Here is a 21883-nt window from a genome sequence, read left to right as displayed (position 1 = left end):
TATTTCTCAAAAAATATAAAAAGTCTAAATAGAAAAAAATTTGTTAGCTTGGTTTTTATGCTATGTCAATAGTTGATTCGAGTTCAAATATTTTCGATATAATAATTTGATTTTGTATGTTTAGAAATATCAATGATTAGATATATAGTATATATGATATTGATCAAAAAATCAGATCAATATTCTAATGATGCATCGGGAGTTGAAGGTGATTCAAGAGCAACTTCTTCGTAATCTCGTTCGAGTGCCGCAAGATCTTCTCGAGCTTCAGCAAATTCTCCTTCTTCCATACCTTCTCCTACGTACCAATGAACGAAAGCTCGTTTGTTATACATTAGATCAAATTTATGATTTAATTTAGCCCAAGCTTCTTCAATAGCTGTAGTATTAGATAACATGGATACTGCACGTTGAACCTATATTATTTTTTATATATCTCAAGTTTAATCCTTTTTTTAAATTAAATACAGAGAATAATAAGGGGGAGGGGAAGTTACGATTTAAGAAATAAGAAAAATAAAAAAAAAAAGAACAAGTTGATGTAATCGTTCGTTTAATTCGTTTAATACCTTAGCCAAGTCTCCACCAGGTACTACAGTTGGTGGTTGATAATTAATACCAACTTTAAAACCAGTTGGACACCAATCGACAAAACGTATGCAACTTTTCCCTTTCATTGCAGCAATCGCAGCATTAACATCTTTTGGCACGACATCGCCGCGATATAAGAGACAACATGCCATGTATTTTCCTTCACGTGGATCACATTTCACCATTTGATTGGTAGCTTCGAAACATTCAGATGTAATTTCAGCGACGGTCATTCCTTCGTGAAAAGCTTTATCAACAGATACTACGGGTGCATAAGTAGCAAGAGGAAAATGTATTCTCGGATAGGGTACTAAATTTGTTTGAAATTCAGTCAGATCTACATTCAATGCTCCATCGAATCTTAAGGATGCCGTTATGGAAGATACAACTTGGCTAATGAGTCTATTTAAATTTGCATAAGACGGTCTTTCTATTCCTAATTTGCGTCGACAAATATCATAAATAGCTTCGTTGTCGACCATAAATGCGCAATCTGAATGGCTAATCGTTGTATGTGTTGTTAAGATTGCATTATAGGGTTCTACAACAGCAGTAGAAACCTAAAATTCAAAGATTATCAAAATTGCATAAAAATGCATACCGCGTTATGTCGATATCAAATAATAATAATAATAATAATAATAATAATGAACATACTTGAGGCGCGGGGTATACAGCGAATTCTAATTTACTTTTTTTCCCATAATCGTCCGAGAGCTTTTGCATGAGTAAAGAGGTAAAACCGGATCCTGTACCTCCTCCGAAAGAATGAAATACAAAAAAACCTTGCAATCCTGTACATTGATCCGTCAATCTTCTAACTCGATCCATTACGGATTCGATAACTTCTCTACCAATAGAATAGTGACCTCGAGCATAATTATTTGCTGCATCTTCCTTCCCAGTGATAAGTTGTTCTGGATGATACAAATGTTTGTAAAGACCAATGCGGACTTCGTCTAAAATAAATAAATTAAAAAAAAAAATCCAATCGAAATTATAATCTTGATTTTTATTATAATAATCATATTTGAAAATGATATTTTTAAGAGATCTAACCAACGACGGTTGGTTCAAGGTCAACCATTACAGCTCTTGGAACCATTTTACCAGAACTTGTTTCATTGAAAAAAGTATTAAAACAATCATTCGTCCCGGTAACTTTATCGGAAGGCATGGTACCGTCTGGTTGAATTCCATGTTCGAGACAATATAATTCCCAACATGAATTTCCCATTTGCACTCCTGCTTGACCAACGTGCATTGATATACATTCACGCTAAAAGAGAAAAAAAATTCAATTATATGTAAATGTTCTCTTTAACTTTAATACCTTATTATAAATTATTTGCAATATATAAAAAAGTTTAGAAAAAATGGAATTTGTATTATAAATTCTATAATATTAGATGAATTAGAATAAGAAAAAGTGTATATATAGTTAATACATGGCAAATCTATTTTGTATATATATCTATATATAAACCTACCATTTTTATAATTTTTGATATTCCGTTTATGGTGTAAAAAAATAAAAATATGGTGTAGAAAAGTAAAAAAAAATATAATAGTTTTGATGCAATAGTAAACTAAGCGATTTTGTATAAATTAAAACGTGAAATTTTGAAACGGCCGCGAACTGCTTTGAAAAAAGATTACTGATTGATTTCAGTTGCCTAGGTGATCATTGCATAAAAAAGAAGTCAAAGATATATGTACGTTGTTTTATTTGTACTTTCTTAAGTTTGTTTTTCAAACGGGAGATTAAGGTTTATTTAAATATTAATAACATGATAATAAATGAAATCAACGAATAATAAACGAGATATTGATTATATTTTGATTAACATTTGAATTCAATCTACTATTTATAAAAGAATGACCAATCAGAGTACTTTGATAACGTAGTAGTACTTTGAAATGAAATGTAATGGAACTTTTTTTTCTTAGTTATCTTTTCTTACGATATAATAACGTTATTTATCATTGAGCATTTCTACAAAGCAGTAAAGTAATGATGATGTAAGATAATATTCATCAAAAATTTTTACAAATTATTATAAAGTGATAATCAAAGGATATATATAAAATTGAAATTGTTATTTAAAAATAATAAATAGCGATTATGTTGCCACCAACATATGTTGAAGGCTTCCATGATTTAAAATCGGTTAAATTAATGGAATATAAAAAGCTGAACAATTTATTAGTTAGTAAATTGTCTTTTGGTAGTGGACCACTTGGTTGTCATTATGGGTAAAATAATAATAAATTATAATATTTTGTGAAATTTTTTTTCTATTTAGTTTAATTAATGCTACATTTATTGGTAGCAATTATGACGAAAATGAAGCAATTGAAACAATACGACAAGCTATAAAAGAAGGTGTAAATTATATTGATACAGCGCCATGGTATGGACAAGGGAAATCAGAAAAAGTAATCGGGAAGGTAGAAATATATTTTCAAAAAAATATTTACTCCTTCTGTGATTATTTCTAATGTATTCATTATTTGGATGACAGGCATTAAAAGGAATTCCTCGTCAAGCTTATTACATTGCAACAAAAGTTGGAAGATACGAGTTAGATTTAAAAAATATGTTTGATTTTTCAAAAGAAAAAACAAGAAATAGTTTTAAAAACAGTTTGAATAATTTAGGATTAGATTATGTTGATGTTATTCAGGTAAAAATTTATTCAGTTATCACAAGTTATTATATAATATCTAAAAGCATAAAACTTTTTAATATCTTATAGGTTCATGATATAGAATTTGCTCCATCGCTTGACATAATAATTACACAAACTTTACCAGAACTATCAAAGCAAGTTGCAGAAGGAAAAGCTAGATATATTGGTATTACTAGCTATCCACTTTCTGTTTTAAAAGAATGCATAGAGCAAAGCAATATTAATATTACATGTGTGCTAACTTATTCCAGATTTACTTTACTAGATGATACTTTAATGCAGTTCATACCATTTTTTAAGGTTTAAATTTTCACTTAAAAAAAGTCTAATTTTTAGAATGATAATGATATTAACAGAAAATTTTCAATATTATAGAAAAATAACGTTGGTATAATTAATGCGGGCTTACTTGCTATGGGTCTTTTAACAAATAATGGTCCTCCAGATTGGCATCCTGCTAGTAAAGAAATGAAAAAGATTTGTAGTGATGTTGCACAATATTGCAAGGTTATTATTACCTATTTTGATCAGATAAAATTAAGCAAAAATTATAAATACATATTTATGAATAAAAAAATATTATTGATATTATCTTTAATTAGGATAATGATGTAGAAATAAGCAAATTAGCTGTATGGTATGCTATGCAGTGCGAAGATATAACTACAAACTTAATTGGTATTCAAAATATTCAACAATTAAGAATGAATTTCAACGTATTAAGAAATGGCATTACAGAAAAGGAAAAAGCAATATTAAAAATAATTCAAGAGAAGTAAGTGATAATTACTACGATAAATGATCTTTTTCAAAGAAGAGAGAACAATTAACTATCTATTAATAAATTATTTCAGATATCTAAATCAGATCAAATATAAACATTGGGAAAACAAAGAAATTGAAACATACTGGCATGCTATGAAGAAGTAAAAAATATTTCTATTTGTTTATTATATATATATATATATATTTTTTTATAATAAATAAGAAAATAGAAAAAATAAATCTAGAAATACTACTTATACATTTGATTTAATTATTTAAGAATACGATCATATTTCAATTGTTTCAAAGTGTCTGTGCATAAATTATATCTGTAGCAAAGAATTCATTATCATTACTAATATATCTCAATCGATATGCTAATTCAATAAATGATAGTATAACTGATGTTCTATGAAAAAGTTTTTTATGATACAAAAAGATTTCAAAATTTTTTTTAATAAATAGTTCTCTAGCCGCTTTTCTATGTACTGAAATGATCACATTAATACATCTATATCTTTGTAGACTGCCATATTCCAGAGCTACATTCACGAGATTCATTCCTATGCCTTTCCTTCTATAGTCTTCAAGAACACATAATCTTTTTATCTAACCAAAATTTTGTAATCTATTACTTTTACACAATCCAATAGTACCAATAATTTTTTTAATATTTAGATACATTAATATTAGATTGATTAAATTTTTCCTGTGTCACATGAATTTATATCGCTGATCTCTTTCTTGACGATTTAATGAATAATCTTCATATAATTCCGCTACCCAAAAATGAGAAGAATTATCTGACATGTAAATCCTGTTTATAAAAATATATATTTTCATTTTAAAATCATAATCTTAACTAAATAAGCAGTAATAAAAACAAACAAACAAAATAAAACAAAACAAAAAAATAATTCAGAATGTAATACCGTGAAAACTTCTTTTTGAGCCTTTTCAGCATCAATCCAAAAGTTTATATATGTTATAATGTATACTACAATCAGCTTCGTAAGTATACCTATAACATAGAAATGAACAGGTATCCCTGCTAACAGAAACATAGTTAAAATAACAATAATTGTTGCAATTAAAGTAATGTCTGTAAACAAAAGCCTAAAGAATGTTCTGTTCATAATTCCCATTATGCTATTTTTAAGTAATATTTTGCAAAATGGTTGATCTCTTCGTTTGTAAGGACGTAGAACTACAAAACTACTCATATTGAAAAATTATATAAAATATTTCCAAATACACCAAAAATACACATCTATATGTATGATAAAATTGCTTGACTTTTTGAAAACTTATATCCTAGGTTTATAATAGACAAAATCGTTAATAACTATCGAAATTTCTAATTAATCATAGTATCTAATTAATCATATATATATATATATATATATATATATGCTGAAGTTACGATCCAGGATGACCTCACATAATATGATATTGTTTATATGTTCATAAAGTTTATATCTTAGATGAAAGTATTTTCAATTTGTAATCTTCAAGAAGTAGAAATAATATTATTTAGAGTAGAGATAGTATCCAGAAACAATTTTAACGAAATTTCTTATGTAAAAATGATTTAATAACATTTTATTATATTTATATTAATATTATGATTAAGTACACTTGAAACCATTTAAAAATGTTATAAGATCTACCAAAAAAGAAGGTAACCATCAAGATTTTTCAGATTTTTCATCCTCTTCAGGTTGTGCATCCAAAATATTAAATGTCTCTTCAGAAGGCGTTCTTGGACAGATCTGTTTCAGAAGAACATAAATGTCTTCCGGTGATATTTCCATCGCCAAAAGTTCTATTGCGATCCTAATATACGATGATAATATGAATATAATTTCATACAAATTTATATTCTACCAGATGTGATCTTCATAAATATTAAAAAAAAAAAAGTCTACTTTATAGGTTATATGAATTTATTGAAAAATGTATTTTGGAAATGTTACCGAAAAACACCAGGAGTCGTAGTAATTCCTGCTAAATCAGCAAGTGCAATTAATTCTGCTTGATGTGCCTGTGGGAACGTCATAATATTGGCTAAATGTTGTAGAAACACAGAACCGTAATAATTTATTTCTGTTTACATACAATGCAGACGATACTTCAATAATTATCTGTCATCCATGTCGAGAACAGTAACGCAACTAGGTTTGAATCAAACAAGTATGCAGTACTCGATAGATCAATCGAAATTTAATATTTTCTATTTTATCGACAGAACTCAAGGAAAATCTATTTTGAAATTCAATTAATTTTTAAATGGAATGACATTGTAATGACAGAAATGATAGTGCGGCCTAAGATAGTCGATAATAATCATAGCAACTATTGATGATTTATGAGGATTATGAAATATAATAATTTCTTTTAGTAATTTGAAAATTATCTACAATTTCTAATCTATTAAAATTATATTTTAGTATCTTTTTTTTTATTGTTTATATGACCTAAGGTAGTTAATTTCTTAAGTTTTAAATCAAACGATTATTCATTCATTCACTGTTCATTATTCTTATTATGTATAATAATATTGATAAGCTTTAATTCATTTTCTTTAAAATCATTGTATGTAATAAATATTGTATGTCAAATTCTATTCTATTAATAAATTATTTCAAATGTTATTGACCTAAATTAGATCCAAATGTAAACATTGGGAAATAAGGAAATTGAAAAATATCGGCATCCTCTGAGGAGTTAAAAAAAGAATTACAGATTTTTTACAATGCCTCTGCTCTTATATATTTTACAAAAAATTATAACATACAAAAAATAAATATAAAAATATTATTACTACATCTGATTTAAATATTTAAGTGCGACGAATGATTCAATTCGGCACAGATTGTACCTTATATGGATTTCTAATAAATTATTCATTAGGCTTAAAATACTTCGTTCTATATGATAATTCATGAAATATTACTGATGCATTATATAATGTATCACGTAGAAAAATTTTATGGAAACCTTTGTTAATAAATAATTTTAAAGCACCTAATCTATATTCTGAGATAATCACATGAATAGTAATAAATCCTTGTTCAGTGCCAAATTGCAGAGCACGATTCACAAGATGACTTCCTATACGTTTCCTTCTATAGTCTTTATGAACACATAATCTTGTTATCCAAGCACCATTAGGTATTTTATTGCTTTTATAGAATGCGATAGTACCTACTACTTTTTTTAGATGCCTAGATATATCAATATTAGATTTATTGAATTCTTCTTCTGTCATAAATACACGTTGCTCATGTCGCTGATGACGATTCAATAAATAAAATTCATATGATTCCGCTACCCAAAAATGAGAAGAATTATCCGACATATAAAGCCTGTTTATAAAAATATATATTTTTATTTTAAAATCATAACCTTAATTAAATAAGAAGTAACAAAAACATACAAACGAAATAAAATAAAACAAAAAGAAATAATTGAGAATGTAATACCGTGAAATCTGAGATACTTCTTTTTCCATATATTTAGCTTCATTGAAAAATGTTACATATAAGCAGATGTATAAACAAATTGGTAGAATTAATATCAACATAAGACAATAAACAATAGGAAAACCATTTAATAGGAATACTAATGAAATCAATAAAATCACTACATTTATTAATGTAACAATAGGTTTTTCAAATAAATATCCAATAAATGTTGCATTTAGCGAATCCATTGCACCAGCTTTAAGTAACTTTTTGCATAATGGTTCATCTTCTTTTCTATAAGATCTAATAAGAACAAAATTATACATCTTGAGAAATTATATAATATATTTCGAATCAACCGAAAACACACAATAAAATTTGTTGATCTTTTAGAAACTTCAGTTCTACGTATATAATGTATAACATTCTAAGTAACTGTCGAAATTCTAATTAATGTCACAATATATATATACACTGAGGTCATGCATCGTAATACATATAATAACGTATTATTTATATGTTTATAACGTTTCTATCTGAAACGACAATATTTTCAATTGAAAATTTTTAAACTGAAAGAAATAGTACTATTCAAAGAGTTCATATGCGGAAAAGATTTTAATTTTCTTATGTAAAGAAGATTTAACGACGTTACATTATATTTATATTAATATTATGATTTAGTACACTTCGACTCATTTAAACACGTTATAAGAGTTATCAAAAAAGAAAGTAACAAACAAGATTTTTCAAAATTATCACCTTCCTTCAATTGCGGATCCGAAATATTTATTGTTGTTTCTTCAGAGATCGTTCTTGAACAGATCTGTTTCAGAACATAAATGTCTTCCGATGATATATTTAACGCTAAAATTTCTATTGCTATTTACTACTAATATACAATGATAATATGAATATGGTTTTATATAAATTTATATTTCGCGGGATATAATTCCAATAAATATTAGGGTGGGCCGAAAAGTAATGTCACTTTCTTAAATTAAATTCAAACGAATAAATTTTTAACAACTTTTTATTTTTAATCACAATCAAATGTCGACATGCGCAGAAACGACATTACTTTCCGGTTCACCTAATATATAAAAAAGGTATATAAGTTATACGAAATTATTAATACCTTAAAAATGATACCGATATACCATATGAGTTACAGTAACACCAAATAAATCTACGAGTGCAACTAATTTTGTTCGATTCACATCATAATATTAACTAAATGTAGTGGGAATAAAGAAATATAAAAATTTATTTCTGTTTAAATAAAATCTACTCGATTTTTCAATACTTATCTATTACTCATGTCGAGAATAGTAATGCAACTAAATTTGAATTAAACCGCTATACAGCACTCGATAGATCAATCGAAATTTAATATTTTCTATTTTATCGACAGAACTCAAGGAAAATCTATTTTGAAATTCAATTAATTTTTAAATGGAATGACACTGTAATGATAGAAATGATAGTGCGGCCTAAGATAGTCGATAATAATCATAGCAACTATTGATGATTTATGAGGATTATGAAATATAATAATTTCTTTTATTAATTTAAACATAATCTACAGTTTTTAATCTATTAAAATTATGTTTTAGTATTTTTTTGTTATTGTTTATATGATCTAAGGTAGTTAATTTTTAAAATTTTTAATCGAACCATTATTCATTCATTCACTGTTCATTATTCTTATTATGTACAATAATATTGATCAGCTTTAAATCATTTTGTATAAAATGATTATATGCAATAAATATTGGATGTAAAATGCTATTCTATTAATAAATTATTTCAAATATTATTAACCTATGTTAGATCCAAATGTAAACATTGGGAAATAAAGAAATTGAAAAGTATTGATAGCCTCTAAAGATGTAAAAAAGACAATTACGGATTTTTTACAGTGTTTTTCCTCTTACATATTTTACAAAATATTATAACGTACAAAAAATAAACATAAAAATATTATTACTACATCTGATTTAAATATTTAAATGCGATGGATGATTCAGTTTGGCTCAGATTGTACCTTATATGGAGTTTTAACAAATAATTCATTAGGCTTAAAATACTTCGTTCTATATGATAATTCATGAAATATTACTGATGCATTATATGATCTACCACGTATCAAATATCTATGGAAACCTGTGTTATTAAATAATTTTAAAGCACCTAATCTATATTCTGAGATAACCACATTAATAGTAATAAATCCTTGTTCAGTGCCAAATTGCAGAGCACGATTCACAAGATGACTTCCTATACGTTTCCTTCTATAGTCTTTATGAACACATAATTTTGTTATCCAAGCACCATTAGGTATTTTATTGCTTTTACACAATGCAATAGTACCTACTATTTTTTTTAGATGCCTAGATACGTCAATATTAGATTTATTGAATTCTTCTTCTGTCATAAATACACGTTGCTCATGTCGCTGATGACGATTCAATAAATAAAATTCATATGATTCCGCTACCCAAAAATGAGAAGAATTATCCGACATATAAATCCTGTTTATAAAAATATATATTTTTATTTTAAAATCATAATCTTAATTAAATAAGAAGTAACAAAAACAGACAAACGAAATAAAATAATACAAAAAGAAATAATTGAGAATGTAATACCGTGAAATCTGAGATACTTCTTTTTCCATATATTTAGCTTCATTGAAAAATGTTACATATAAGCAGATGTATAAACAAATTGGTAGAATAAATATAAACATAAGGCAATAAACAACAGGAAAGCCTTTTAATAGGGATACTAATGAAATCAATAAAATCACTATATTTATTAATATAAAAACAGATTTTCTCAATAAATATCCAATGAATGTTGCATTTATCTGATCCATTACACCAGCTTTAAGTAACTTTTTGCAGAATGGTTCATCTTCTTTTCTATAAGTTCTAATAAGAACAAAATTATACATCTTGAGAAATTATATAAAATATATTGAATCAACCATAGACACACAATAAAATTTGTTGATCTTTTAACAACTAAAGTTCTACGTATGAGGTGTATAAAATTTTAAGCAACTGTCGAAATTCTAATTATTGTCACAGTATATATATATACACTGAGGTCATGCATCGTAATATATATAATAACGTATTGTTTATATGTTTATAACGTTTCTATCTGAAACGACAATATTTTCAATTGAAAATTTTTAAACTGAAAGAAATAGTACTATTCAAAGAGATGATATGCGGAAAAGATTTTAATTTTCATATGTAAAGATGATTTAATGACGTTACATTATATTTATATTAATATTATGATTTAGTACACTTCGACTCATTTAAACACGTTATAAAGAGTTATCAAAAAAGAAAGTAACAAACAAGATTTTTCAAAATTATCACCTTCCTTCAATTGCGGATCCGAAATATTTATTGTTGTTTCTTCAGAGATCGTTCTTGAACAGATCTGTTTCAGAACATAAATATCTTCCGACGATATATTTAACGCTAAAATTTCTATTGCTATTTACTGCTAATATACAATGATAATATGAATATGGTTTTATATAAATTTATATTTAGCGGGATATAATTCCAATAAATATTAGGGGGGCCGAAAAGTAATGTCACTTTCTTAAATTAAATTCAAACGAATAAATTTTTAACAACCTTTTATTTTTAATCACAATCAAATATCGACATGCACAGAAACGACATTACTTTCCGGTCCATCTAATATATGAAGAAGATATATAAGTTATACGAAATTATTAATATCTTGAAAATATTACCGATATACTATACGAGTTACAGTAACACCAAATAAATCTACGAACGCAATTAATTTTGTTCGATGCGCATCATAATATTGGCTAAATGTTGTAGCGATACAGAAACGTAAAAATTTATTTTTATTTACATACAATGCACAAGATACTTCAATATTTATCTGTCATCCATGTCGAGAACAGTAACGCAACTAGGTTTGAATCAACCAAGCATGCAGTACTCGATAGATTAATTGAAATTTAATATTTTCTATTTTATCGACAGAACTCAAGGAAAATCTATTTTGAAATTCAATTAATTTTTAAATGGAATGACACTGTAATGATAGAAATGATAGTGCGGCCTAAGATAGTCGATAATAATCATAGCAACTATTGATGATTTATGAGGATTATGAAATTACAATAATTTCTTTTAGTATTTTAAACATAATCTACAGTTTTTAATCTATTGAAATTATGTTTTAGTATTTTTTTGTTATTGTTTATATGATCTAAGGTAGTTAATTTTTTAAGTTTTAAATCAAACGATTATTCATTCATTCACTGTTCATTATTCTTATTATATACAATAATATTGATCAGCTTTAATTCATTTTGTTTAAAATGATTATATGCAATAAATATTGGATGTTAAATGCTATTCTATTAATAAATTATTTCAAATGTTATTGACCTAAGTTAGATCGAAATGTAAACATTGGGAAATAAAGAAATTGAAAAGTATTGATACCTTCTAAAGATGTAAAAAAGAGAATTACGGATTTTTTACAGTGTTTTTCCTCTTATATATTTTACAAAATATTATAACATACACAAAATAAACATAAAAATACTATTAACACATTTGATTTAAATATTTAAGTGTGATGAATAGTTTAGTTATCCGTTATAGATTATACATTATGTGGGTTTTTAATAACGTGGACGATAATGCGTCGTTCGATATACATATTCATAAAACGCTATTAACATAAAAGGTGATTTACTATGTATATCATGCATATTGAAACCTTTTTTTATAAATAATAGTATTGCTCCTATTCTATATTCTGAAATAATCACATTAATATATTCAAATCCTTGTTCTTCACCAAATTGCAAAACTCGATTCACAAGATGACTTCCTATACCTTTTCTTCTATAGTCTTTATGAACACATAATCTTTTTATCCAACCAGAATTTGGTGACCTACTACAACTATAAAAAGCAATAGTACCTACAACTTTTTTGACATGCCTCGATACATTAATATTAGATTCATTAAATTTTTCCTCTGTCATGAAAATATATCGCTGATTTTGTTGATGATTTAATGAATAATCTTCATATGCTTCCGCTATCCAAAAACAGGAAGAATTATCTGATGTGTAAATCCTGTTCATAAAAATATATATTTTCATTTTAAAATCATAATCTTAACTAAATATGAAGTAATAAGGCCAAACAAACAAAATAAAACAAAACAAAAAGAAATAATTAAAAATGTAATACCATGTAATCGCAGATGATTCATTTTCAACATTTCTAGCTTCATACAAAAAAGTTGCATATAAAAAAATGTAAAAAATAATTGGCGGTATAAATATAAACATAATACAATAAACAATAGGAAATCCTACGACTATGAGTGCCAATGTAAACATTACAATTGATACATTTATTGCATTAATGGCTCCTTTCCTGGTTAAAAATGCAGTAAATGTTGCATTTAGCGAATCGATTATACCAGCTTTAAATAACTTTTTGCAAAATGGTTCATCTTCTTGTCTATAAGATCTAATAAGAATAAAATTAGACATATTGAAAAATTCTATAAAATATCAACCAAAAATACACAATTATAACAGAGATAAAATTTTTTGATCTTTTAAAAACTTAAGTTCTATGTTTATAGCGTATAAAACTGTAAGTAACTGTCGAAATATGTAATAAATGTCAAAGTATATATACACGCTGAGGTCATACATCGTATTACACAAAATAACGTATTGTTCATATTTGAAACGAAAAAATTTTCAATTGAAAATTTTTAAATTAAAAGAAATAGTACTATTTAGAGCAACGATATCCAGACAGGATTTCAATGAATTTTCTTATGAAAAAATGATTTAATAATGTTGTTTTATATTTATATTAATATTAATTATTATTAATAACATTTCAAGTCATTTAAACACGTTTTCAAGGAGTTATCAAAAAGGAAAGTGACAAACAAGATTTTTTGTAATATGTAATGTTGTAAATATGTAATGTTGTTTCTTCAGAGATCGTTCTTGAATAGATCCGTTTCAAAACATAAATATCTTACGATGACATTTTTATCGTTAAAATTTCTACTGTTATTTATTGCTAATATACGATGATAATATGAATATGGTTTTGTATAAATTTATATTTCACGGGATATGATCTCGATAAATATATAAAAAAGTTATATAGGTTATATGAAATTATTAAAATCTTCGAAATGTTACCGATATACCCTACAAGTCATAGTAATACCAGATAGATCTACAAGGGCAACTAATTTCCTTCGATGCGCAACATAATATTGATTAAATTTTGTGGAAATAAAGAACTATAAAAATTTATTTCTACTTAGAGAAACAATCCACACGATAATTCAATATTTATCTATTATCGCTGTCGAGAATAGTAACACAACTAGGTTTGAATCAAACAGCTATACAGCACTCGATAGATAAATCGAAATTTAATATTTTCTATTTTATCGACAGAACTCAAGGAAAATCTATTTTGAAATTTAATTAATTTTTAAATGGAATGACACTGTAATGCCAAAAATGATAGTACGACTAAGATAATAATCATAGCAACTGTTGATGATTTATACGAATTATGAAATAAAATAGTTTCTTTTAGTAATTTAAACATTATCTACAGTTTTTAATCTATTGAAATTATGTTTTAGTATTTTTTTGTTATTGTTTATATGATCTAAGGTAGTTAATTTTTTAAGTTTTAAATCAAACGATTATTCATTCATTCACTGTTCATTATTCTTATTATATACAATAATATTGATCAGCTTTAATTCATTTTGTTTAAAATGATTATATGCAATAAATATTGGATGTTAAATGCTATTCTATTACTAAATTATTTCAAATATTATTGACCTAAGTCAGATCAAATGTAAGGATTGGGAAATAAAGAAATTGAAAAATATTGATAGTAAATATAAAAAAAGAATAACGGTTTTTTATAATATCTCTAGTCTTATAAATTTTACAAAAATCTATAATATACAAAAAATAAATATAAAAATATTATTAACACATTTGATTTATATACAATATACACATAATAAATATAAAAATACTATTAATAAATAAAATATTCAAGTCTAATAAATAATTTAATTTTTTGGAATAGAATGTCCATTACGCGAATTTTTAAGCAAATGACTGATAGTGCGTTGTTCGAAAAACATATTCATACATCGTAAGTTTAAATAAAAATGTGTGATCGCGTATAACTTTTACAGAGAAATCTCTCGTATTAAAAAATTCCATAACAACTTTTTGATATTGAGTAACAAGTATTTTAACACGTTCAAATCTGTATTCTTCGGCAAAATACAAAGCTCGATTCACAAGTTTTTTTCCAATACCTTTCCTTCTATAATTTCTTTGAACATATAATCTTTTTATCCAACCAAATGTTGGTGTCCAATTACTTCTACAGAATGACATAATACCCACAATTTTCTTATTATATGCAGATACATCAATATTAGATTCAATCAATTTCTCCTCTGTCATGAATCTATATCGCTGAGTTCGTTCATGACGATTTAATGTATGAACTTCATGTACTTCCGCTACCCAAAAACAGGAAGCATTATCTGGCGTGTAAATCCTATTTATAGAAATATATATTTTTATTTTAAAATCATGATCTTAACTAATTACGAACTACGAAAAACAGACAAACAAAATAAAACGAAAAAAGAGAAATAATTTAGAATGTAATACCGTGAAATCTCAGATGCTTCATTTCCAGCAATTCTGGCTTCATACAAAAACATTCCATATAATGAAAGGTATAATACAGTTGCTGGCAAAAATATAACCATAACAGAATAACCAACAGGTATTTCTAGATATATGAGTATTACCATTAACACTATAGCTGCAAAAATTACTATACGCATAATATTTTGTCCTAATAAAAATCCAATATATGTATGATTTAGCGAATACATTACACTAGATTTAAGTAATTCTTTGCAAACCGATTCATCTTCTTCTCTATAATTTCTAATAAGAATAAATTTCCGCATATTGGAAAATTATATAAAATATATTAAATCAACCAAAGACACACAATAAAATTTGTTGATCTTTTAACAACTAAAATTGTACGTATGAAGTGTATAAAATTTTAAGCAACTGTCGAAATTCTAATTATTGTCACAGTATATATATATACACTGAGGTCATGCATCGTACTACACGTAATAGCGTATTGTTTATATGTTTATAACGTTTCTATCTGAAACGTAAATATTTTCAATTGAAAATTTTTAAACTGAAAGAAATAAAATTATTTAAAGAGATGATATCCGGACATGTTTTCAATGAGTTTTCTTATGAAAAAATGATTTAATAACGTTGTTTAATATTTATATCAATATTATGATTAAGTACAGTTCAAGACATATAAATACGTTATAAGAAAGTAATACAAAATTTTTCAAAATTTTCATCTACCATCATAGTAGTGAATCAGAAATATTCAATGTTGTTTCTTAAGAGGTCATTCTTGAATAGATCTGTTTAAGAACAAAAACATATTCCGATAATATTCTTATAGCTAAAACTTTTACTGGTATTTATTGCTAATATACAATGATAATATAAATATGACTTTATATAAATTTATATTTCGCGGGATATAATCTCGATAAATATATAAAAAAGTTATATAAATTATACGAAATTATTAATATCTGAGAAATGTTACCGAAATACTCTAAAAATCGCACTAATACCAGATAAATCTACGAGCGCAACTAATTTTGTTCGATGCACATCATAATATTAACTAAATGTAGTGGGAATAAAGAACTATAAAAATTTATTTCTGTTTAAATACAATCTACACGATTTTTCAATACTTATCTATTACTCATGTCGAGAATAGTAATGTAACTATATTTGAATTAAACCGCTATACAATACTCGATAAATCAATCGAAATTTAATATTTTCTATTTTATCGACAGAACTCAAGGAAAATCTATTTTGAAATTCAATTAATTTTTAAATAGAATGACACTGTAATGACAGAAATGATAGTGCGGTTAAGATAGTGGATAATAATCATAGCAACTATTGATGATTTATGAGGATTATGAAATATAATAATTTCTTTTAGTAATTTGAAAATTATCTACAATTTCTAATCTATTAAAATTATGTTTCAGTATCTTTTTTTATTGTTTATTTGACCTAAAGTAGTTAATTTTTTAAGTTTTAAATCAAACGATTATTCGTTCATTCATTGTTTATTATTCTTATTATGTACAATAATATTGATCAGCTTTAATTCATTTTTTTTTTTAATGATTATATGTAATAAATACTAGATGTTAAACGCTATTCTATTAATAAATTATTTCAAATATTATTGACCTAAATAAGATCCAAATGTAAACATTGGGAAATAAGGAAATTGAAAAATATCGGTAGCCTCTGAGGAGTTAAAAAAAGAATTACAAATTTTTTACAATGTCCCTGCTCTTATATATTTTACCGAAAATTATAACATACAAAGAAATAAATATCAAAATATTATTAATAAATTATATTTAAATATTTCGATGGACGATTTAATTTTTTGGCATAGATTGTGCATTACGTCAATTTCTAAATATCTAAATGAGTAGGCCTTGTTCGAAATACATATTCATAGAACGTAACTGATATTAATGATGATTGATCACGTATAATACTTACAGTGAAATTTCTCGTATTAAAAAAATTCATAAGATGTTTTTGATATTGAGAAACAGTCGCTTTAACACATCCAATTCCGTGTTCATGTGCGAAATACAGAGTTCGATTCATAAGATGACTTCCTATACCATTCTTTCTATAGTATTTCTTTACATAGAAATTTTTAATACAACCAAGTGTTGTATCCGGAATATTTTTACAGAATGACATAATACCTACAATTTCTATATAATATTCTGATACATCAATATTACATTGAATCAATTCTTCCTCTGTCATGAATATATATGGCTGATCTTGATCCTGATCATTTAATGAGTAATCATGATATGCTTCCGCTATCCAAAAACATGAAGAATTATCGGACGTGTAAATCCTATTTATAGAAATATATATTTTTATTTTAAAATCATAATTTTAACAATGTATGAACTAATAAAAACAGACACACAAAATAAAACAAAACAAAAGAAATAATTCAGCATATAATACCGTGGAATTTCAGATACTTCATTTCCCACAAGTCTGGCTTCATACGAAAACGCTACATATAACAAAATGTATAATACAATTGCTGGCAGAAATATAATCATACTACAATAAACCACAGGAAATCCTCTAAACAAGAGTATTATCATGAACAGTATAAATAATATATTTATTAGTCGTATAATATTTATTCCAAATAAAAATCCAAGAAAGGTATGACTTAGCGAATACATTACACTAGCTTTAAGTAATTCTTTGCATACCGATTCATCTTCTTCTTTATAAGTTCTAATAAGAATAAATTTTCGCATATTGAAAAATTATATAAAATATATTGAATCAACCAAAGGCACACAATAAAATTTGTTGATCTTTTAACAACTAAAGTTCTATGTATATAGTATTTAAAACTCTAACCAACTGTCGAAATTCTAATTATTGTCACAGTATATATATATATATATATACAGAGGTCATGCAAAGTAGTACACATAAAGACGTATTATTTATATGTTTATAATCTATCCGAAACGAAAATATTTTCAATTGAAAGTTTTTAAATTGAAAAAAATAGTATTATTTAGAGAGATGATATCCGGACATGTTTTCAATGAGTTTTCTTATGAAAAAATGATTTAATAACGTTGTTTTTTATTTACATTAATATTATGACTATGTAATTTCAAAGTCATTAGAACACGTTATAAGAGTTATCAAACAAGAAAGTAACATACAAAATTTTTCAATATTTTCCTTTCACTAGTAGTGGATCGGAAATATTCAATGTTTTCTCCTCAGAAGTCGTTCTTGAACAGATCTATTTCAGAAAAAATATCTTCCGATGATATTCTTATCGCTAAAACTTTTACTGCTATTTATTGCTAATATACGATGATAATATGAATATGATTTTATATAAATTTATATTTCGATAAATATATAAAAAAGGAATATAAGTTATACGAAATTATTAATATCTTAGAAGTGTTACCGATATACCCTATGAATCACAGTAATACAAAATAAATCTACTAGCGCAACTAATTTCGTTCGGTGCACATCATAATATGAAGTAAATGCTGTGGGAATAAAGAACTATAAAAATTTATTTTTGGATAGGTACAATCTACACGATACTGCAATATTTAGTTGTCATGCGTGTCAAGTAAATTAACCCAACTGGATTTTATTTAAACTATTTTGCAATATTTGATGGATCAATTGAAATTTAATATTTTTTATTTTATCGATAAAACTCGTAGAAATTCTATTTATTAATTTAACTAATTTTTAAGTAGAACAATTCTGTAATGCCAGAAATAATGATAGTCCATCTACAATAGTGGATAATAATCGTAGCAACTATTAATGAATCATGTGGATTACGAAATATAATAAGTTTTGATCCTAATTTAAACATTATCTACAATTTCTAATCCATTAAAATTGTTTTAATATTTTTTGTTAATTATTTCAATGATCTTAGATAGCGAATTTTTTAAAAGATTTATACCAACTAATTATAAATTTAACCTTTGTTTACAGTTTCTCTCATGTATAATAATATTGTGCAGCTTTGAATCATTTTGTACAATATGATTCTATGCAATAAATACTGGATGTCAAATGCTATTCTATTAATAAATTATTTCAAATATTATTGATCTAAGTCAGATCAAATGTAAACATTGGGAAATAAAGAAATTGAAAAATACTAATAGTCTCTAAAGATAAAAAAAGAGAATTACGGATTTTTTACAATGTCTCTGCTCATATATTTCACAAAGAGTTATAACATACAAAAAATAAATAAATAAATAAATATTCTTAATAAAATTGATTTGAATATTTAGATGGACAGTTTAATTTTTTGGCATAGATAGAACATTACGCGATTTTCTAATTATTTAAACTGGAATACCTTGTTCGAAATACATATTCATACAGCGTAATTGATACTAAAAATGTTTTATCAGATATAGCAGTAACAGCGTAATTTCTCGAATTATAAAAATTTATAATATGTTTTTGAAATTGAGAAACAATCGTTTTAACACATTCAAATTGTTGATCTTCGGCAAAATCCATAGCTTGATTCATAAGTTGAGTTCCTATACGTTTTCTTCTATAGTTTTTCTTTACATAGAAACATTTTAGCCAACCAATTCTTGGATCCCAATTACTTTTACAGACTGATATAATACCTACAATTTCTTTATTATGTTTAGAAACATCACCATTACAATCATTTAATGTTTCCTCTGTCATAAATATATATGGCTGATCTTGTTCCTGATTATTTGCTGATAAATCTTCATATGCTTCGGCTATCCAGAACCGCGAAGAATTTTCGGGCGTAAAAATCCTATTTAAGAAATATATATTTTTATTTTAAAATATTAATTTTAACAATGTAAGGACTAATAAAAACAGGCACACAAAATAAAACAAAACAAAAGAAATAATTCAGAATGTAATACCGTGGAATCTCAGATACTTCATTTCCAAGAACTCTAGCTTCATACAAAAATTTTGCGTATAATCCAATGTATAATATAATTGGTGGTACAAATAAAACTATACTACAATAACCCACAGGATAATCTCTAAGCATAAGTACAAACATGAACACTATAGATAATATATTTATTATACGCATAGCATTTACTCCCAAAAGAAATCCAAAATATGTATGATTTAGCGAATACATTACACTAGCTTTAAGTAACTTTTTGCAAACCGATTCATCTTCTTCTTTATAAGTTCTAAGAAGAATAAATTTCTGCATATTGAAAAATTATGTAAAATATATTGAATCAACCAAAGGTACACAATAAAATTTGTTGGTCTTTTAAAAACTTAAGTTCTATGTATATAGTGTACAAAATTCTAACCAACTGTCGAAATTCTAATTATTGTCACAGTATATATATATATATATATATATATATATATATATATATATATATACTGTGACAATAATATATATATATACTGAGGTCATGCAACGTAGTACACATAATAGCGTATTGTTTACATGTCTATAATCTTTCTATCTGAAACGTAAATATTTTCAAAGAAAAATTTTTAAACTTGAAAGAAATAGTACTAGTTAGAGAGACAATATCCGGACATGTTATCAATGAATTTTTTTTTTGGAAAAAATGACTTAGTAACGTTGTTTTATATTTATATTAATATTATAATCAAATACATTTCAAGTCACTGAAACACAATATAAGAGTTATCAAATAAGAAAGTAACATACGAAATTTTTCGAAATTTTCAACTTTCTACAGTAGTGAATCAGAAATATTCAATGTTGTCTCTTCAGAGACCGTTCTTCAACAAATCTCTTCCAGAACATAAATATCTTCCGATGATATTTTTATCGTTAAAATTTCTAATGCTATTTAGTGTTAATATACGATGATAATATGAATATGGTTTTATATAAATTTATATTTCGCGGGATATGATCTCGATAAATATATATAGGTTATACGAAATATTAATATCTTAGAAATGTTACCGATATACCTCATGAATCTCAGTAATACTAGGTAAATCTATGAGTGTAACTAATTTTGTTCGTTGTACACATAATATGAATTAAATGTTGTAAGAGTAAGGAACTATAAAAATTTATTTCTGTTTAAATACAATCCACACGATTTTTCAATATTTATCTAATATGCATATCGAGAAAAGTAATGCAACTATGTTTGAATGAAACAGCTAAGGAGTACTCGATAGATCAATCGAAATTTAATATTTTCTATTTTATCGAGAACTCAAGGAAAATCTATTTTGAAATTCAATTAATTTTTAAATAGAATGACACTGTAATGACAGAAATGATACTGCAGTTAAGATAGTGGATAATAATCATAGCAACTGTTGATGATTTATACGGATTATAAAATATAATAATTTCTTTTAGTAATTTGAAAATTATCTACAATTTCTAATCTATTAAAATTATGTTTTAGTATCTTTTTTATTGTTTATATGGCCTAAAGTAGTTAATTTTTTAAGTTTTAAATCAAACGATTATTCGTTCATTCATTGTTTATTATTCTTATTATGTACAATAATATTGATCA

At 25.5% G+C, this 21883-nt stretch overlaps 7 protein-coding genes across 19 annotated transcripts; 1 reads left to right on the top strand and 6 right to left on the bottom strand.

Annotated features, from left to right (window-relative positions):
• Positions 1-26: 26 nt before the first annotated feature.
• On the bottom strand, positions 27-6234 carry LOC124948653 (tubulin alpha chain-like). 8 transcript variants are annotated; one of them, XM_047492555.1, is made up of 9 exons: positions 6168-6225; positions 6026-6093; positions 4982-5885; positions 4559-4866; positions 3694-3741; positions 1651-1870; positions 1249-1550; positions 570-1151; positions 27-416 (listed from the first exon to the last, which is right to left on the bottom strand). In XM_047492555.1, exons 6-9 carry the CDS (start codon positions 1853-1855, stop codon positions 177-179), a joined length of 1329 nt encoding a protein of 442 aa, XP_047348511.1. In that variant the 5' UTR covers positions 1856-1870; positions 3694-3741; positions 4559-4866; positions 4982-5885; positions 6026-6093; positions 6168-6225; the 3' UTR covers positions 27-176. The 8 variants fall into 8 exon arrangements, with proteins under 8 accessions (XP_047348511.1, XP_047348529.1, XP_047348501.1 ...); XM_047492573.1 differs by having other exon boundaries at positions 3694-3738; XM_047492545.1 differs by having other exon boundaries at positions 3694-4866; positions 6168-6234.
• Positions 2466-4579, top strand: LOC124948674 (L-galactose dehydrogenase-like). Of its 3 annotated transcripts, none has more exons than XM_047492627.1 (7): positions 2466-2847; positions 2925-3042; positions 3117-3278; positions 3351-3584; positions 3660-3791; positions 3887-4059; positions 4139-4579. In XM_047492627.1, the coding sequence occupies exons 1-7, from the start codon at positions 2717-2719 to the stop codon at positions 4212-4214; spliced, it is 1026 nt and encodes a 341-aa protein (XP_047348583.1). In that variant the 5' UTR covers positions 2466-2716; the 3' UTR covers positions 4215-4579. The 3 variants fall into 3 exon arrangements, with proteins under 3 accessions (XP_047348583.1, XP_047348593.1, XP_047348603.1); XM_047492637.1 differs by having other exon boundaries at positions 2594-2613; positions 2898-3042; XM_047492647.1 differs by having other exon boundaries at positions 2713-2847; positions 2945-3042.
• Positions 6235-9457: 3223 nt separating the features above from the next.
• On the bottom strand, positions 9458-10220 carry LOC124949767. Its single transcript, XM_047495437.1, has 2 exons — positions 10168-10220; positions 9458-10050 (listed from the first exon to the last, which is right to left on the bottom strand). The coding sequence occupies exons 1-2, from the start codon at positions 10194-10196 to the stop codon at positions 9543-9545; spliced, it is 537 nt and encodes a 178-aa protein (XP_047351393.1). The 5' UTR covers positions 10197-10220; the 3' UTR covers positions 9458-9542.
• A 1954-nt stretch (positions 10221-12174) lies between these two features.
• LOC124957900 lies at positions 12175-13979 on the bottom strand. 3 transcript variants are annotated; one of them, XM_047515414.1, is made up of 3 exons: positions 13779-13979; positions 12796-13080; positions 12175-12678 (listed from the first exon to the last, which is right to left on the bottom strand). In XM_047515414.1, exons 1-3 carry the CDS (start codon positions 13796-13798, stop codon positions 12216-12218), a joined length of 768 nt encoding a protein of 255 aa, XP_047371370.1. In that variant the 5' UTR covers positions 13799-13979; the 3' UTR covers positions 12175-12215. The 3 variants fall into 3 exon arrangements, with proteins under 3 accessions (XP_047371370.1, XP_047371380.1, XP_047371360.1); XM_047515424.1 differs by lacking the exon at positions 13779-13979 and having other exon boundaries at positions 12175-12352; positions 12434-12678; positions 12796-13362; XM_047515404.1 differs by lacking the exon at positions 13779-13979 and having other exon boundaries at positions 12796-13362.
• A 693-nt stretch (positions 13980-14672) lies between these two features.
• On the bottom strand, positions 14673-15704 carry LOC124957894. The gene is made up of 2 exons (XM_047515393.1): positions 15303-15704; positions 14673-15186 (listed from the first exon to the last, which is right to left on the bottom strand). The coding sequence occupies exons 1-2, from the start codon at positions 15608-15610 to the stop codon at positions 14721-14723; spliced, it is 774 nt and encodes a 257-aa protein (XP_047371349.1). The 5' UTR covers positions 15611-15704; the 3' UTR covers positions 14673-14720.
• Positions 15705-17161: 1457 nt separating this feature from the next.
• Positions 17162-18207, bottom strand: LOC124948472. Of its 2 annotated transcripts, XM_047492156.1 has the most exons (3): positions 18041-18083; positions 17781-17906; positions 17162-17664 (listed from the first exon to the last, which is right to left on the bottom strand). In XM_047492156.1, the coding sequence occupies exons 1-3, from the start codon at positions 18046-18048 to the stop codon at positions 17199-17201; spliced, it is 600 nt and encodes a 199-aa protein (XP_047348112.1). In that variant the 5' UTR covers positions 18049-18083; the 3' UTR covers positions 17162-17198. The 2 variants fall into 2 exon arrangements, with proteins under 2 accessions (XP_047348112.1, XP_047348105.1); XM_047492149.1 differs by having other exon boundaries at positions 17781-18207.
• Positions 18208-19638: 1431 nt separating this feature from the next.
• LOC124948593 lies at positions 19639-20669 on the bottom strand. The gene is made up of 2 exons (XM_047492418.1): positions 20258-20669; positions 19639-20142 (listed from the first exon to the last, which is right to left on the bottom strand). Exons 1-2 carry the CDS (start codon positions 20563-20565, stop codon positions 19677-19679), a joined length of 774 nt encoding a protein of 257 aa, XP_047348374.1. The 5' UTR covers positions 20566-20669; the 3' UTR covers positions 19639-19676.
• Between the last annotated feature and the right edge of the window lie 1214 nt (positions 20670-21883).

Source organism: Vespa velutina, chromosome 1, assembly GCF_912470025.1.
Source record: "Vespa velutina chromosome 1, iVesVel2.1, whole genome shotgun sequence".
NCBI classification, from domain to species: domain Eukaryota; kingdom Metazoa; phylum Arthropoda; class Insecta; order Hymenoptera; family Vespidae; genus Vespa; species Vespa velutina.
This window is presented reverse-complemented; position numbering and strand designations above follow the sequence as displayed.

What these genes read in the sequence shown, in the direction of transcription:
- LOC124949767 (XM_047495437.1), bottom strand. Translation starts at nt 10,196, where the DNA reads ATGGAAAAAGAAGTATCTCAGATTTCACG. An exon ending in GAAGTATCTCAGATTTCACG is followed by an intron (nt 10,051 to 10,167) that starts GTATTACATTCT and finishes TTTTATAAACAG; the next exon opens with GATTTATATGTCGGATAATT.
- LOC124957900 (XM_047515404.1), bottom strand. Translation starts at nt 13,103, where the DNA reads ATGTCTAATTTTATTCTTATTAGATCTTATAGACAAGAAGATGAACCA. An exon ending in GAATCATCTGCGATTACATG is followed by an intron (nt 12,679 to 12,795) that starts GTATTACATTTT and finishes TTTTATGAACAG; the next exon opens with GATTTACACATCAGATAATT.
- LOC124948593 (XM_047492418.1), bottom strand. Translation starts at nt 20,565, where the DNA reads ATGCAGAAATTTATTCTTCTTAGAACTTATAAAGAAGAAGATGAATCG. An exon ending in GAAGTATCTGAGATTCCACG is followed by an intron (nt 20,143 to 20,257) that starts GTATTACATTCT and finishes TTTCTTAAATAG; the next exon opens with GATTTTTACGCCCGAAAATT.
- LOC124948674 (XM_047492627.1), top strand. Translation starts at nt 2,717, where the DNA reads ATGTTGCCACCAACATATGTTGAAGGCTTCCATGATTTAAAATCGGTT. An exon ending in CAGAAAAAGTAATCGGGAAG is followed by an intron (nt 3,043 to 3,116) that starts GTAGAAATATAT and finishes TTTGGATGACAG; the next exon opens with GCATTAAAAGGAATTCCTCG. An exon ending in AGTTCATACCATTTTTTAAG is followed by an intron (nt 3,585 to 3,659) that starts GTTTAAATTTTC and finishes TCAATATTATAG; the next exon opens with AAAAATAACGTTGGTATAAT.
- LOC124948653 (XM_047492545.1), bottom strand. Translation starts at nt 1,855, where the DNA reads ATGCACGTTGGTCAAGCAGGAGTGCAAATGGGAAATTCATGTTGGGAA. An exon ending in CCTTGAACCAACCGTCGTTG is followed by an intron (nt 1,551 to 1,650) that starts GTTAGATCTCTT and finishes TATTTATTTTAG; the next exon opens with ACGAAGTCCGCATTGGTCTT. An exon ending in CTGTATACCCCGCGCCTCAA is followed by an intron (nt 1,152 to 1,248) that starts GTATGTTCATTA and finishes TTTGAATTTTAG; the next exon opens with GTTTCTACTGCTGTTGTAGA.
- LOC124948472 (XM_047492149.1), bottom strand. Translation starts at nt 18,088, where the DNA reads ATGCGAAAATTTATTCTTATTAGAACTTATAAAGAAGAAGATGAATCG. An exon ending in GAAGTATCTGAAATTCCACG is followed by an intron (nt 17,665 to 17,780) that starts GTATTATATGCT and finishes TTCTATAAATAG; the next exon opens with GATTTACACGTCCGATAATT.
- LOC124957894 (XM_047515393.1), bottom strand. Translation starts at nt 15,610, where the DNA reads ATGCGGAAATTTATTCTTATTAGAAATTATAGAGAAGAAGATGAATCG. An exon ending in GAAGCATCTGAGATTTCACG is followed by an intron (nt 15,187 to 15,302) that starts GTATTACATTCT and finishes TTCTATAAATAG; the next exon opens with GATTTACACGCCAGATAATG.